This window comes from Papilio machaon, chromosome 10 (assembly GCF_912999745.1).
Source record: "Papilio machaon chromosome 10, ilPapMach1.1, whole genome shotgun sequence".
In the NCBI taxonomy this organism is placed as follows: Eukaryota; Metazoa; Arthropoda; class Insecta; order Lepidoptera; family Papilionidae; genus Papilio; species Papilio machaon.
The window spans coordinates 4,572,177-4,587,784 of NC_059995.1; the positions used below are offsets into that span (position 1 = coordinate 4,572,177).

The 15,608-nt window shown below is 34.4% G+C and overlaps 2 protein-coding genes across 5 annotated transcripts; one reads left to right on the plus strand and one right to left on the minus strand.

The window, feature by feature from the left end:
• Positions 1 to 377: 377 nt before the first annotated feature.
• LOC106718069 (protein phtf) lies at positions 378 to 7,738 on the plus strand. 2 transcript variants are annotated; one of them, XM_045679587.1, is made up of 15 exons: positions 378 to 576; positions 856 to 999; positions 1,677 to 1,825; positions 2,213 to 2,421; positions 2,880 to 3,019; positions 3,163 to 3,309; positions 3,381 to 4,038; positions 4,290 to 4,404; positions 4,625 to 4,741; positions 5,265 to 5,443; positions 5,739 to 5,875; positions 6,134 to 6,362; positions 6,716 to 6,811; positions 7,073 to 7,315; positions 7,553 to 7,738. In XM_045679587.1, exons 2-15 carry the CDS (start codon positions 980 to 982, stop codon positions 7,700 to 7,702), a joined length of 2,589 nt encoding a protein of 862 aa, XP_045535543.1. In that variant the 5' UTR covers positions 378 to 576; positions 856 to 979; the 3' UTR covers positions 7,703 to 7,738. The 2 variants fall into 2 exon arrangements, with proteins under 2 accessions (XP_045535543.1, XP_045535544.1); XM_045679588.1 differs by having other exon boundaries at positions 378 to 522.
• Positions 7,739 to 10,579: 2,841 nt separating this feature from the next.
• Positions 10,580 to 15,402, minus strand: LOC106718244 (putative RNA-binding protein Luc7-like 2). 3 transcript variants are annotated; one of them, XM_014512285.2, is made up of 7 exons: positions 15,157 to 15,402; positions 14,962 to 15,056; positions 12,594 to 12,692; positions 12,127 to 12,345; positions 11,705 to 11,917; positions 11,144 to 11,430; positions 10,580 to 11,006 (listed from the first exon to the last, which is right to left on the minus strand). In XM_014512285.2, exons 1-7 carry the CDS (start codon positions 15,215 to 15,217, stop codon positions 10,853 to 10,855), a joined length of 1,128 nt encoding a protein of 375 aa, XP_014367771.2. In that variant the 5' UTR covers positions 15,218 to 15,402; the 3' UTR covers positions 10,580 to 10,852. The 3 variants fall into 3 exon arrangements, with proteins under 3 accessions (XP_014367771.2, XP_014367772.2, XP_014367773.2); XM_014512286.2 differs by lacking the exon at positions 15,157 to 15,402 and adding an exon at positions 14,485 to 14,563 and having other exon boundaries at positions 14,962 to 15,041; XM_014512287.2 differs by lacking the exons at positions 14,962 to 15,056; positions 15,157 to 15,402 and adding an exon at positions 14,471 to 14,545.
• Between the last annotated feature and the right edge of the window lie 206 nt (positions 15,403 to 15,608).

Sequence of the window (15,608 nt, forward strand, 5' to 3'; positions counted from 1 at the left end):
CAATTTACACGTATTTAGACGATTTGCAATTTTACATCGAAATTGAACGAGTGTATTATTAAAGAATAGTTTAAGTATACAACTTTATAACTGTTATAATAAAAGATAATATTTTTGTTCAAATGCTGGTTTTCTTTACCTGAAAGCGATTTGAATAAAAGTCAAATCTCTTAAATGCATCAAATAAAAATTCTCCATCACTTCAGTTTTTGCTTTTAATAGTACAACGCCATCTGTTGATAACAATAGAAGACATTTACACGAGAGGTGAGCCGCCCGTCAGGAAATCATAGACAAACGAATTGAGTTGTTCAACGTTCAATTCGATTTCCGTTTCTCATTTTGTGACAGAAAAGTCATTCTGTCAAGTGTCAGTCAGCTGTCATCAGTTAGAAAAGGTTGCTGTTGCTTCTTTTTAATGTTAATATTTTTAACTGTGGAAAGTCAATCAATAATTTGTTTTATTTCACTTTGAACTCTTAATACTTTCTAACTTGAGTATAATTTCAATTAATATAAAAGGTATGTAATTAATACAATACAAAGATGTGAAAAACTGATGTAAAATGGGGACTAGTAAGTAGCGCATATCTCGAAAACAATATTATGATTTTAAATTTACATCTCCTTTTATTTTGCTATGTAAATTTCAACGAGACATTATTGCAACAAAAAACTTCATTCATTTGATAACTACTGTGCAGAATGCAAATAAAACAAAAATATAAAACTTATACTGTTATTGTTTTCTTATCAATTTTGAAAAAGTAAATTATCTTTCCGCTAATCTAAATTTGTAGATCTATTAATGCGATTCTTCTAAATCCTTAGTGTATATTATTACTAAAATTCTAGACATGGGACACGCTAAATAAGATTTTTTCGCATTGACATGACTTCAAGTTAAGCAATTACTCAAAAGTCAAGAAATTAAAGAATAAATTATTAATGTTGAGTTGACTGTGGCCTAGAATTCATCATGATGCAGCTAGCAGCTTGGTAAGTAAAAACAAAGAGGTTCATTTATACTATAACATATGTTACTCTATTATTGTGGGGTGGGTATACTTGTAATTGTTTGAAAAAGTACAAAGGTACCTCAGTGGAAGTCCAGAATTTAAATCATTTTGTTTTACTTAAACTTTATATTTTCTACATCAACATGGCTTGATTTATTCACAATAGTCTTCTTTATTCGTAATGGGAATTTAATTGATAAAAAAAAAATTAAGTTAATGTGTAGAATAATTAATCCTTAAAAGAAATATAAAGTTAAAATTAGTATTCATCTATATTTATTACATATTGTGCAATTATTTGGTTGTAATTGATGTAACATAAAGAGTAACTAAAAATTATTTTCATTGCATTCAGAACTTGTGTATTTCTCTCATCAAAATATTAAAGTGGGCAAATTATTCTAGAGCCATTAATTGTCTCACTGATAAAAATTTAATAACAACTAGCCATTGACCTTAATTTGTCAAGTTAGTATAAAAACTCAGAACAAAATTAAATTTGAATAAGGTATTTCAACTTAATTTCAAGTTCAAACATATTACAAAGAATTGTTTTGTATAACCCAAAATCGAATATTAAAAATAAGGGCAATTTTCAAAATGCTGTGAAGAAACTACATTATTTATATTTGTAAAGTGTAAGTTATTTATTTTTAGGTATCAGAAAAAGATAAGTTCCTATGATAAGGAAGAATGGGAGACAATGGTGGAACAGTTGCTCATGCGAGGCAAATATCGCAGGCGGATTGTAGATTCATTTTCAACAGATGCACGCTCATATCTTATAGATGTGGATTTAGTTAGAGGTAGATATTCATTCTTCATTATTCTCCAACTGACTTTGAAGGTAATGTTGATTACACATACAATTGTTCTATTGTGAACTAATATATCCTAATTAAACTGCAATTATATTATGAAGTAAGATCCAATAGGAAACTATAGTAAAAAAGTAATGTTAGATAGATGCTGTGTTTTACTTGTCTAAAAATGTGTGTAACCAAGGGTTAATGATATTGCTATTTGTGTAATTAAATTGTACACAATTGATACTCAGCAAGTATGGAATATTCCACGAGTCTTAACTGTGATGGAATATGTGTAAAAAATTATTGCCTTTGTTTAAAAAAAAAAAAAAGAATGACTTTAGTGACAATATGTTTTTCCATATTCCACCAATAAATTATTTTCAGGCTCATCATTCCCAAAAGCAAAGCCCACTCTTGGTATGCGGCGTGTGGTATGGTTTGCGTTGATGCGACTCATATTCCTCCCGGCGCTATACAAATGGTGGGCTCAGCAGACGTCGCCCGCTTGCACCAATTTCTTACTCGGCCTATGGATATTACAAGTGCTAAATATGACACTTTATTTTATGGCACCAGCTGACATAGAAATGGATGTAAGTTTACCTATGAATGCATATTAAAATGTAATTTATTTTAGTACTAGCTGTCGCACGCAACTACGTCCACGCGAAATAAAAAAAATCCTTAATTAGACGCCAATGTGTTCTTCGACACCGTGTTCTACATATATACCAAATTTCATCGAGACCTATGTAGTCGTTCTGGAGATGCCTTGTAACAAACATCCATCCAAACATTCGCATTTGTAACATTAGTAAGATTGTAACAGTGGAAGTCTAAAAATGTAAGTCAAAAAAGTAAAGAAAAGTGGCGGAATATGATTCGATATTTCGATTCGGAATCTTAAAATTAAGGCATTGATCTTTTTTTTTTGTTAAAATCCTTCTTTGTGTTATACATAAATTAATAAATATCAGGTTGTACTTTAATTTTGACATTGTATTTTTCTTTTCTATTATATGTGTTTCATTCAGGAATAGTTTATTTTCAGCGTAATTGTTGGCTTCTGCCGTTAGGTTTGATGATTGTGTTGAGTGTTGTACACTCGCAAATTGTTAGCACAACTGAAATGGAGTTAGCTCGTGTACGCCCAAGGTCAACTTATCGACGGAAATTGCCCCGATATTTTCGGTAAGTATATTGCACTTTGTTTTCATGAGTTCAGTAAATGCTGAATCAATTCTTGATAAGTTGGTATCATCATTATCAGTGACCAGTAGCAAATATAGGAATCTAGAAATAGTTTAGTTTTTTTATAATATTGTAACTGACAGGAGATCAAGATCAGAATGTGATGGGGGCAGCGGAGGTGGGTCAGCTGAAAGCGGGGCAACTTCGAGTCAAAGCAAAACTCCTACCAATAAACATACTAAATTCAGAAGGCGGCTATCGAGATCCGATATCACTGATAGTGGTTTAAGGTATGTAGCAAACAAGAAACTTGTTAAAATGGTAATAAAGTAGTTTTTTATTAGTTTATTTCTAATCATAGGAAGCGTAAAAAGGAATTAACCAAAGAAAATTTAATGAAAGAGCAAGAGATTCCAGCCAAGAGTAAATTTAAGGAGAAGAATAAAGCCAAAGACTCGGATGACGAAGATTACATGCCGTGGCAGAAGCCAGATTTGAACGAGCCAATTGTTACATTAACCCCACCACCAGATACGGCCAGTTCTAGTGCGCCATTTAGATACAAACCTAACATACTGACTAAGAAGTACTTGGATAGTTATAACGTTCGACCTAACATACAAAATAACAGCGGTAGACCGATATTCGCTGACGGAGATGACGGCTTCGAAAGTCTCAATGGATATAACTCGAATGGCAGTGACGCCGAAAACAAAGGAAAAACACAATCAGAAAGTACTCTTAAAGAAAAAGTGGAAGCAGAACCGCCTTTAATAAATGACAGTGATCCATTAAATGAAGTATTTGATGGAGATGCAAACGTTAAAGAATCAGATGACGTAAGAAAAGTAAAAAAAGAAGAAGACGAGAAATCTATTGATCCGGACTCCGATGGAGGAATCCTCAGAAGTCCCAGTGCTATTGGAAAAAGAATCGGCGTAAGATTTAGAAATTCTTGGGAACAAGAAACGACGCAGCCGGAGTCTAGTGAAGATGATTTTACGAAGAGAAAAAATAAGGTAAGATTCCAGGATTCTTTTAAAAAACTCACAAATTACATACTGCTACGCTAAGTGCTAAAATTTTAGTAATCGAGTTTGCAAAATTATTATTAACGTTTTTTATAATGTTAGGTGCTAGAAGCGAGAAATTTTGGAAACGTGAATCCAGGTAGCTACCATATTGCTATGTGTTTGTCTGATTGCATGTTTGATATTAACTTGTTTCTGTTTTAACCATTACGACTAATGAATTGAATGTATTTGTTCAGAAACTGGACAATTACCAGTCTTCGTCTTCTGATGGAGAATGTTCGGCGTCCGCGCCATCCATAGCACTGCCTTCGCACCACACCATGTCAGATTGGGTTGGGCAAATAACTAACAGTAAGGAACTTACATTTCATTAAACTATTGTCTCATTTTTATATGTATTATATTAAATTTTGCATGATTTTTAACACATCAAAAACACTTTCAGATAGGTAAGAGGATGGTTTAACATAAAATGACACAGTAAATCGTTTTTTGTTCGAAATGGCTCTTACTTTTTTTTATTAAGACTATATCTTGTGTTTTAACGTCAAGTTTGCGATATATTTAACAGGTGAAGAGAGCAGTTACTGTTCACAATCGGAAGGGGGTCACTCCGACGTCGGATTTCCTTACACAGCGGACAGTTCTTGGGACCCCTTCACCATTTTAGATACTACTAGTGATACAGGTAAAATATAGCATTCAAATACAGCAGCAATACAAATACACATGAGACATAATGCAAGTTGCAATATGATTTGAATTTTTGTTGATTTTGCGTACAGTATAGGGTTAGAACAAGATGCAGGTAGAAGTATGTAAATCAGCTCTAAAACGACTCGAGAGTTCACAGCTCACATAGACCGTTGTTTTGAACCGTTTAGCTGCGGCTCAACAACTAAATTATTAGCTCAATGCAATGATATGAGTCGCACGACCAGTCGGCTCAAAATGCAAATCATAACCTGCGGATCGGATCGTTGATCTACTTCTCACGTCTGCTTTTAACAATTCAGTTGATCTGCAGGTCATTAATTTTAGTTATGTTGCCATGACTAGTTCCAGGCGTCATTGTTTTCGCCCTTATGATCATTACCAGCAATCCAGGAGCGTCATATCTATGCATCACAGTCTGCGTATCGTATACGCTTAGCATCAGAGTGTGCTCGGTCATTGGCTAGTGGTAGTAGTTGTATGTGTGGGTGTTGCAGTGAAGTGCACGATGTGGGAGCGCGGGTGGACGCTGCGCGCGGAGCTGTCCGCGGTGGACATCAGCTGGTGCGTGGTGGCGCGGGCGGAGCGCGCTATGGCGGCACACGGCGCGCTCTGGCCCGCGCTGCTCATGGCCGCCCTGCTCGCGCTCGTCGCTCCCGCCGCCAGGCTGCTGCAGGTGAGCTAACATTGAGGGGACCTTCTACATCTTTCCAGAACGCTCCCCGGTTACACAAATATCACACGCGGCTAGAGGTGAAGTTAACATTGCTACGGGTGAGCTGCGGCTTGCGTTCAACAGAAGTGACTCTTATTGACGGGGTCTAAGCTTCATTTTAGGTCACAACACTGTAGTGGCTAACACGTTCCGTGCCAATACAATTTTTCGTCTAAAAACTAACTGGCCTTGAGTTGGCGACACTGAACGTGTTAAACGGAGTTGTAAGCAAGCAATGACATTATTGTTGTGATAGGTGGCAATAGAGCAGGACACTCGCGGTGAGGAGGAGCTGCAGGCGCTGTCGCTGCTGTCCTACATTCCCTCGCTGTTCCACAACCGCGCCGACTGGCCGCGCTCGCTCTTCAGCGGCGCCTTCGGTGACACCGCCTGGTGAGCGCCAGAAATAAATATTATCGATTCATATTCTTCTCCTGGGTGAATGATGTCGACGAAATGTCCTATTGTGACGTCTTAGCTATTGCGATCCAAAAAAAAGATAGTATGATTATCAATAAGCTTTTCTTTTTTATCCTTTACGAGATTTTTTATTAAAATCTTTACTTTACTAGTGCTGTTTTGATAAGTAAAGAACTATTGCTTGTTTGTTTTTTATATATACAGAAACATATGTTTGTTAATGATGAGTAGGGAAGTGTCAACGAGCATGATATCGTGCATACTTCGTTTCTCGCTGAGCGCGCTGGTGTTCTTCTTGCTGGCGGTGGCGGAGCGCGCGCTGAAGCAGCGCTTCCTCTACGCCAAGTTGTTCTCTCACCTCACATCTGCGCGGCGCGCGCGCAAGTCGGAGCTGCCTCACTTCAGGCTCAACACTGTCAGGAACATCAAGACATGGCTCTCCACCAGGTCTTACTTACGGGTAACTTGTCATGGATACCAACAGAGTATTCATATTCTTTCTCTATGCTATGCTATCCTTTTTAAATGTTTTATATGTTTCCTAAATTTATTGAAGAAATAAAAAGTGACATCGTGCATTAATATTATTTTATATATTATTATTTTAGTCATCTGAGGTCTTCAACTATAATATATTGGACCAAATCCTGATTATTTTTAAGAATTAACGATTTTTAAGAAATTCGAAAAGTGGTTTTTCCTGGTTCTCCAAATTATAACAATAACAAGAATTTTTAGATAACTATTGTATTTTTTATTATATTTTTATACGATTTTATTTGTCGCTTATATATTTACAATGTGATGTTACAGCGTCGCGGTCCGCAGAGATCGGTGGACGTGATTGTGTCATCTGCCTTCATGCTCACTCTCATACTGCTCGCCTGTGTCAGTGCGCAGCTGCTCAGGGTACTACCACCAATATTATTATTAAACTAGATTGGAGTTAAATATGTCAACCTGGCAGAGATGCGAGCTGTAAGAAAAGTTAATGTTTCTTCGGAGAATCTTTGCTATGATTCTTCCATTCAACAAAACCTATTGAAAATTCAAATAACGTAAATATGATGACGTCATTGGATTCGATCGCTCCTGATTGGTCGATAACACGTGGATTTTCAATTATATATGATAACGCCATCTAGTGACGTTTGCATAAACTATATTCAGGATTCAGTAACACTGGAGTGCGGTTGGCTACTGGAGGCGATGGTGTGGAGCTGCGGTCTGGGCATCCACTTGCTGCGACTGCTGACGCTGGGCGGTAATGTGAACCGCAAGTACCGCGGCTGCCTCTCCGCCATCCTCACTGAACAGATCAACTTGCACCTCGCGATGGAGCAGCGACCTGACAGCAAGGAGCAGCTGACCGTCGCCAATAATGTCTTGAAACTCGCCGCTGATTTGTTAAAGGTAAGAAATTAACAATTACATAATAAGATCTTGCTATGAGAGTTGTAATCATAGATTATTTAGCAGTTTAAATACTCAATACCGGATTTAACGACCAACAGTATTTTGTTGCGATTTTAGTCGCCATAACCAATGTTGTGTTAGCAATTTCTATTAATTTTTTTTTTTTTTAGGCCAATTTAATATTATACAAGTGTTTCGGCAGTGAAACGGTTAAATTTAAATGGTCTTTTCCAGGAATTAGACGCCCCTTTTAAGATATCAGGTATCTGCGCCAACCATTACCTGTACACCATCATCAAGGTGGTCATCCTGTCGGCGCTGTCCGGCGTGCTCTCTGAAATGCTCGGTTTCAAACTTAAACTGCACAAGATTAAAATAAAATAAAACTTACTTAAAAAAAAAATCAAATTCATAGACAAAGGCGAATAAAAAAGTTTTATATGTAATTTTTCTTTTGGGACTGATGTTTAGTCCTATTTTTTATTTTTGTAATGCATGTTTAAATCTTAGCTCGACATTTTAAATCAATTCTCATTGTTTAGGTCACAAAAGACAAATAGCAAGTAGCAGGTACTCATTAGGTTAGGTGATAGATATTTGCCATTTTTTGACATAGAGATGACTAGTTTACAAAGATTTATGCAATTAGATTAATTATTAGGTTTTGTGTAGAAAAAATATAAGATAGACTATTTTATCTATTCCTTATAAAAAGATAAAACTTTTGAATTTATTGATTGTTCTGAATATTAGTTAAGGTTGGTTTCCACTGACGAAATAATATTTTTTTTTCCTTTTTGTACAAACATTTCGTCAGTTGAAAACCCGGTTATTTCTTTTTCGCGCCATTTTTTATTTGTATATTTTCATGTGAAAGTATGAAGAGTAATCATCTCCATTATTTAGACTGGTTTTCGTATGGATCATAATAACAATTTTAAACTTTGATCTCAAACAGACTCGTAATAATAATCATTTTAATTAAATAAATTAAACGGTTTAGGTTAAGTATGAAATTCATACATAGTTTTATAGAACCAGAATATTATCGTTTCTAGTTTAAACATTTTCCTATTTTAGTCATTTATCTGTTCCTAATTACCATTTTATTTCAGTTGTACACGTGAAATACGTAGTATAAAAATTTCAAATGTTGGGCATTAAAATTTCTGACCAAACATACGTTATTTGGGGTTACATTTTTATAAAAACATGAGCCAGTATTTTAAGAATAGTATATATTCATTCTAGTAAATAATATACAATTTCATTGTATTTAAAACTTAATATTTTTGTATTGAAATCATGATTTATGTAGGTTTATTTTTACTGCAACCAACTGTTCTTAATATTGACATTGTCTTACAAAAAAATCATTAGTTAAAATAATTAGGAAAAATGAAGGGTGTGACTTGGAATGTCTTATTTTAGATTTCTTATTGCCTATGAATAATACGTTATCGTGAGTTTCCGTTGTTCAAGTATTTGTATAGGGACATATTGTAACTAATTTCACTCCATGAAACAATATTATTTTGATAAAAGTGTCACCGGCATTTTTAATTCACGGTTAAAGAAACGAAGTTTTATATTTAGTAGTGATTATGGGAAGTTAGATAAAAAGGTAATGTTGCAAGGAAATACTAGAAAATTACTCTTTATAATAGAAATTATATTGGTGCTTATCTATTAGTGTTATTTCACGAATAGCGATTTATTGTGTTACCTATGAAATGTTACTATAGGTACTTTTGTAAGTAGCATGAAATGCACGAGACGATAAATAAATTTTCTATTATGACAAGATTGTTTTATTTTTATGCCTAGAAATATTTTAAAAAAAATTCTATAGTTAATTTCTTCCAATTAATTCTGCAGATTGATACAATTGGCTGAAATAAAACAATAATTTATCCTAATATATTTTTATTATAACAAAAATTAGCACAAACTGTCTCTTAATGTAATATTTAAATAATGTATTGTATATCTCTCGTGCTGAGATTGTGTTGTGATGGATATTCCCCAAATGGAATTAAAATGAAACTTATTCAACCAGAGTGGAATAGCTACTAAAAAAAAACAATACGAAAACTAAGTGCAGAAAAATAACAAAACATACCATTACATATGTTTAATTTGTACATAATTAATATGCTTATTACGTTAAGTAAAACGACTTTTGGGTGCGCTTGCGCATTATAAATCGACTATAAAATAATAAATTATAAATCCACTCTGATTGACTGACTTCATACATCACAAGCCAAACATTTCTCAACAATCATACATTCAACTATTCACACTCAATAACTAAAAATAAAAGAGATAAAGAGAGATACTAAAACAATTCATTTTAAACCTTTTTCCTTACATACACAAATAGAACTAAACATTTTCTTTGCGCTAATCTAAAATCTATCAATTACCAAGAAGAATAATAATAATGATAAAATTACATACAATTCATACAACACGATAAAATCGAGTGAACTGGATTGAAATACATAAACGTTATTGTTGTGTATATTTTTTAAACACATACATACAATATAGTTTTGACCACACGAGCACAACCGTGAAAATATTTTTTTGAATTAGGTCAGTATTGAAATATGTATACGTAAGTTCAAAAAGTGTAATCGTTGGTTTCTGAGATCAAAATCCATGTAAAAATTCTGTATATTATTATCTCTGTATTGTCGAAGATGACAAGAATGATATGTTTTATACAAGCATTTTAATCTTAGAATCCAACGATTAATGGCATAACTAAAGGTCTTTGTTTTTTACAAAACAAATAAAAAAAAATCGAAATATTATAAAAAGATTACAAAGGCAAGATTATCAGTCACTGCAGATGCAATGTATGAACTTATCTTCAGTTACTTTTGCATTTATAATTAACTTTAATATAACGAATCAATTTTTTCATTAATGTATTTATGAAAATAATCGCAATGATTTAAAAATGTCTAATTCCTCTCGTACTTAAGATATTTTTTTTGTTTTTTCACTATAGTTCGATATCAAAATCTACTCGCCTCCTCTTACACTAATCATAACTAGTTTTAACTATGCCACTAGATGTCGCTAGTCATCAAATATCCACAGAGTTGTATCGACGTTTAGTGGAGAATTATTGTCTACTTATCGCACAGTTAAATGTTAGCTTTCCCCAGTTCTGCATGGAAAATGGAAACTTCAAACAATGCCAATTTTAACACAGCTACAGACCCGTTCCAAATTGTTTTTTTTTTCTTTCTTCAAATCCTAAAGTTCTATGTACCATATTTTATCCACATTACCAAAGTAATAGTTTTGTCTATTTAATACGATATTTAATGCTACCTGTTATAGCTCACACTATGATTTTTTCAAACGCGACTTTAGAATTCTGTTCGCATATACGCGAACTCTTCTATAAAACGTATTCATTTTTGAGACAAAATCATAGTGCGTACTAGAGTTCGGTGTAGTGGTAGCTATGTCGGTGTGCGTGTGGTCGACGCGTGGGTCACGTGGGGGGCTGTGTTATTCCCTCCGGCGGTCGCGCGAGGAGGAGCGGCGGTGCGACTTGCTGCGCCTCTCCCCGCGCTCCCCGCGCTCCCCGCGCTCGCCACGTTCGCCGCGTCGCTCCCGAGACCCCTCGCGCTTGCTTCTGCTGCGGGACCGGCTGCGACTGCGTCTGCAAAAACAAGAAAATATAATTAATTTCGATGTCCAATATCACATAATGTGTGTAATGTTGCCACAGAATTAATATTATAAACAATAGTTTCTATTAGATACTTCTAGTGTAAAGGAAAATAACGTAATCCTTACCTGCGTTCGCGTTCACGTTCGTAGTCCCGCTCGCGGTCCTTATTGCGGTCTCGTTCTCGTTCTCGGTCGGCGTCCTTACGTTCTGAGTCTTTTCGGTCTGCTTCCTTGCGGTCTGCTTCCTTGCGATCCGCATCTTTGCGGTCACGATCACGGTCGCGGTCCCGAGCGGACTCGCGGTGCCTGCGCGCGCGGCGGTCCAGTTCCCGCCCGCCCACGTAGTGCCGCCGCCCCCCGCCGCGCTCACGCTCTAACGCCCCGCGCTCCTCGCGTCGCTTCTCCACCAATTTCTGATATTATATTACGCGATATAAGCATTTATATTATTGCATCTATACAAATATACTTTATTGTGCGCTATCATGGAGTTACAAAAAAAGAAAGTACATCAGGATTTTCACAAAAGGCCGTCTTATCGCTAAGCAGCGATCTATGCGAGACAACCTTTGGGTATAAATTAAGCTAAGTAAACCAAATCGGTAGGGTCCCATTACTACTTCGTAAAAACATTGCTATTAAAGCATATTTTAGTCGAGTAACTTGTACAGTTATAAAGATCGTTACCTTGAGGTCGGCAAGTTTCTCGCGTATAGTTATAAATCCGAGATGTAGTTTGCCGCCGAAGTGATCGGCGAGGCGGCGGTCGTTGTCGTGTATGCCGAGGTAGGCGGAGCACACTTCGCACACGCGCAGCTTCTGTTGCTGGTACGAGCTCGCCGGCATGGAGTTGCGGTACTCCTGCTCCGCCACCGCCTTCTTCTTGCGCAACTCATCAATCTGGAAATACATCGAGTTAGTTACATATGCGAAACCAAAAATTCTGAAAACATAATTTAAAGTAATAAAGAAACAAATCCAATTGTAGGTAATAGTAAAAAACAACATTACTCATTTTAGTATCATATTGATGCATATCATAAAAATATTACAATCACTTAAGCATTAAAAATGAAACTAGTAATGTCAGAGTACATAATGAACTATACCTCTCCCATAAGTTTGACACTCTCTTCGACCATGCCCTCCTCGCCGAGCGCCTCTGCTCGGGCAAGCTTCTGTCCGATCTGCTCGGCGAGCTCGTGTACCGCATTCGCCTTCTCCGTCACCTCGGCTGACAGCTCCTCCTGCGTCTCCGCCAACCGCTGCTTCGCGGCCGCCGTGCGCTTGTCGCAGTCCGCGATAAACGCCTCTAAATGCTCCGTAGCCTTTGCAAAGAGAGTATGGCAAATTAAAATAAATACTTGAAATTTTTCTTTATAAACTAAGTTCCTCATATATAAAAGCAAACTTTATTTAAATACTGCTTTCTGGTATTCGAAAGCTATCAACAACTTTGCCACATTTAAAACTTTTTTTTATTTACATTATTTTAGTTTAATTTATATGGTCTAGATAAGTCATATTTGCATAATTAAAAACATACAAAAATGTAGTAAAAATAAAAAGTACTTACATCAATGTCATAGAAATAGTCTTTGGTTTTCGATGCTAACTCAAAGTCCGCACGAAGCGCCAGATCATGTATTTTAGGACACTCACCTAAATCCATTCGCTGCAATTAAAATTACAAACACGTGAAAAATAACGAGTTTTTCTATATTAGTAAAATATAACAATGTCTAGGTAACATCGTAATAATGAACACAAAATGTAAGATGTAGTTTTAAGAACACCTAATATCAAGATTTGACAAATTATTCATCACATTATTTATGTAACACTATAAACCATTGACAAAGTACATACATATGTCAAAGGCCTTTTGGATCAGGATTCAGTCATGTTTTTTTTTTTTCAAATGAGAATCATATCAATCATAATAAATTCATAATTGTGTTGTAACTTATACATCTATCTTATACATCATATACCGAAATATGTTTGTTTTCTATTGTTACTTGTATCTATTATTTGCCACATTTATGCAATAACTAAGAATTTGTCAAGTAAAAACATGTTTTTGTAGGACTCGGAACAACATACTTTTATAGAAAATTTGTATATTTTTTGTTAGCACCTTCCTTTTATCCATATTTTTTTTTTTTATAAACAATAAATATATTAATGCAACAGGCCACTTTAAATAAATGCTAAAATGTCTGTTCTATTATATAGAAAATTACTAAACCAAACATCAATTTATTTCAACATAAAAGATCAATGTAGAATCAAAATTCACTAGACCATAGACAAGAAAACCCCGTCTAAAGTATCCAAGAAAAAAAATGTGTTTATAAAATACATACAATGTCACCAGCAATCAATCAGCTCACCCTGGCCCTGGTTCATCAGCCAGTAAATAAACCATTAATATACTTACAAATCTTAGCGGACCACCCTCGTATGCCTAACTAGCCCGCCAACACTCTAACACATCAAAAAAATATCTAATACATCTCAGCTCACAAAGAATATGATGCAACCTGATACAGTATAAAAATTATTTACTATAAAATTATAATAATACAAAAAAAATTAAATTAATAGTGATTTTTAAATTCAAATTAATTTTATTTTGCAACTGTAAATTGAAATATGCAGTGCTACCGATTCGCCCGGTGAGTTTGTATAAGTAGGAAGTGCAACAGAAATAATTTTTTAACTTGCACTTACTGCACAATTTACTGTTTATAGTAAAATTTAAAATATATAGAAAGATAAATTGAATTTAAACGAGGTTTAGGCTAAGCACCATCTGCACACGGACACCTAAAGCCCGATGAAACTGTAATATATAAACTAAATACTATGTATCAGAATGCAACAAAGGTATCTTATCCTTATAATCATATTGGTTGAATTTGAACCTTTAACATTTTACAGTAATAGACAGTTATATTTCATCTGTAACTAGATCTACTAGGTCATGTTTTAATTAAAATATTATTCTATGACCACAAAATGTGTATTATGTAAGTGAAAATGATAAAAAAATGTAGAAAGTCATTTTATAACTTTGTAAAAATGACACAATTGTCTAAAAATTCATGTATTCTTTATTACAAAATCCATTTTACCCCATCTGTGTGCTCTTAGTAAATTTAATGGTATTTTGGATTGAGTTGGATGTAATTTACATGCAAATATTTAACAATTTGTTCTGTAGTCTAACCATGAAACAGCGTTGTACATACCCAATGTCGTTAGATAATACCAGCAATATCACCCAGCTTACAATTTTCAATGACGTTATCACATATGTACTCACCGAAGCAGCATTAGTAACCGTTGGATAATTAAACAATTTTAATTAAGCCTGAGAGTCAAGTAATAAATTAAATTCTGCTTAGCAGTAAGTATGTCAGCTAACTAGAAATATTTTATACGTACATCTTGGTACTTACAGAACAGCCTAACTCATACAATCTATCCCTCATCTGTTAAGTATTGTGATGAGCAATAAAGACTAGTGTTGGGCATTTTCTGAAAAGCATATTTCACCACAGTTAATGCCACTCCGATGTAAGAATTTTCCAGAAACTACATACAGCAAAATAGAAGGAATGAAAGTGTGAAAAGACAACACATACATTAGGATAAAAAGGTGATTAAAATTTGTAAATTTAGATTTTGCGCAATTTACTTTTCATTTTATCCTAGTATATATGAAAGGAAAACACTGCAATGTAAACACAATATTCCTGAGAAATCATTGCAGCAAAAGTTATTAAATCTATAAAAAAAAATAGAATCAGATGTTATGTAGCAATAGGATTTAGAAGATAGAAAGTAAATTATTAAAGCAATTATAACTAAAAATGATATCTCAGAAATATGACGTCCTGTATCACCCAAAATCATATCAATAATATCCAACTTACCGTCGAAGACAATATTTCATGAGGACAGCATTGCAGTAAAAATGATTTGCATACTGAATCGTCGTAAAATTTAACCCCATGTTTGTCGGTTTCGCCTGCAAGGTAACGTAAAGATATTTATAAAGATTTTTTTTTGTTTTTTTTTTTTTTTCAAATAAATGTTAATGTTCAAATTAATATCAATACTCTCCTTACCATTACGAGCCGTACCCATCAATTGATCCAACATTGCCCTCATTTGCTCGTGAGCCGACATTTTTAAATTTTGGATTCAATGTGAACCTAATGTAATGCAAATTGTTCTAATATACTCGATTCTTATACTTTTACTTTTTTAGTTATAAAACGAAATACACTATGCATTAAACTATTTCGTATTTTTGTAACGTAATCGTACTCGAATTAAGCCAACAAGAGAAATTAATATGGCGAACAAATGGCAAAGTCTATGGTCTATGTCTATTAAAAAAATCATAAATTATAAACAGTTTGGATAGTATGGCTACTCTACGTTTCTCATTTTGTGATATTTATTCAAGTTATTTCCAATAGTTTAGAATCATTTATCTAATATCAACATGCATTAAATATTAATTTAAAATAATTATGTTAATTTTTTCTAGGGAATACCGAATGATTATTAAGGG

Coding starts and splice junctions, on each gene's coding strand:
- LOC106718069 (XM_045679587.1), top strand. CDS start 980: ATGATGCAGCTAGCAGCTTG. Junction 4,405..4,624: donor GGTTGGGCAAATAACTAACA/GTAAGGAACTTA, acceptor TATATTTAACAG/GTGAAGAGAGCAGTTACTGT. Junction 5,444..5,738: donor CCGCCGCCAGGCTGCTGCAG/GTGAGCTAACAT, acceptor TTGTTGTGATAG/GTGGCAATAGAGCAGGACAC.
- LOC106718244 (XM_014512285.2), bottom strand. CDS start 15,217: ATGTCGGCTCACGAGCAAATGAGGGCAATGTTGGATCAATTGATGGGT. Junction 12,693..14,961: donor ATGAAATATTGTCTTCGACG/GTAAGTTGGATA, acceptor TTTTAATTGCAG/CGAATGGATTTAGGTGAGTG. Junction 11,431..11,704: donor AGAAACTTGCCGACCTCAAG/GTAACGATCTTT, acceptor ATATAATATCAG/AAATTGGTGGAGAAGCGACG.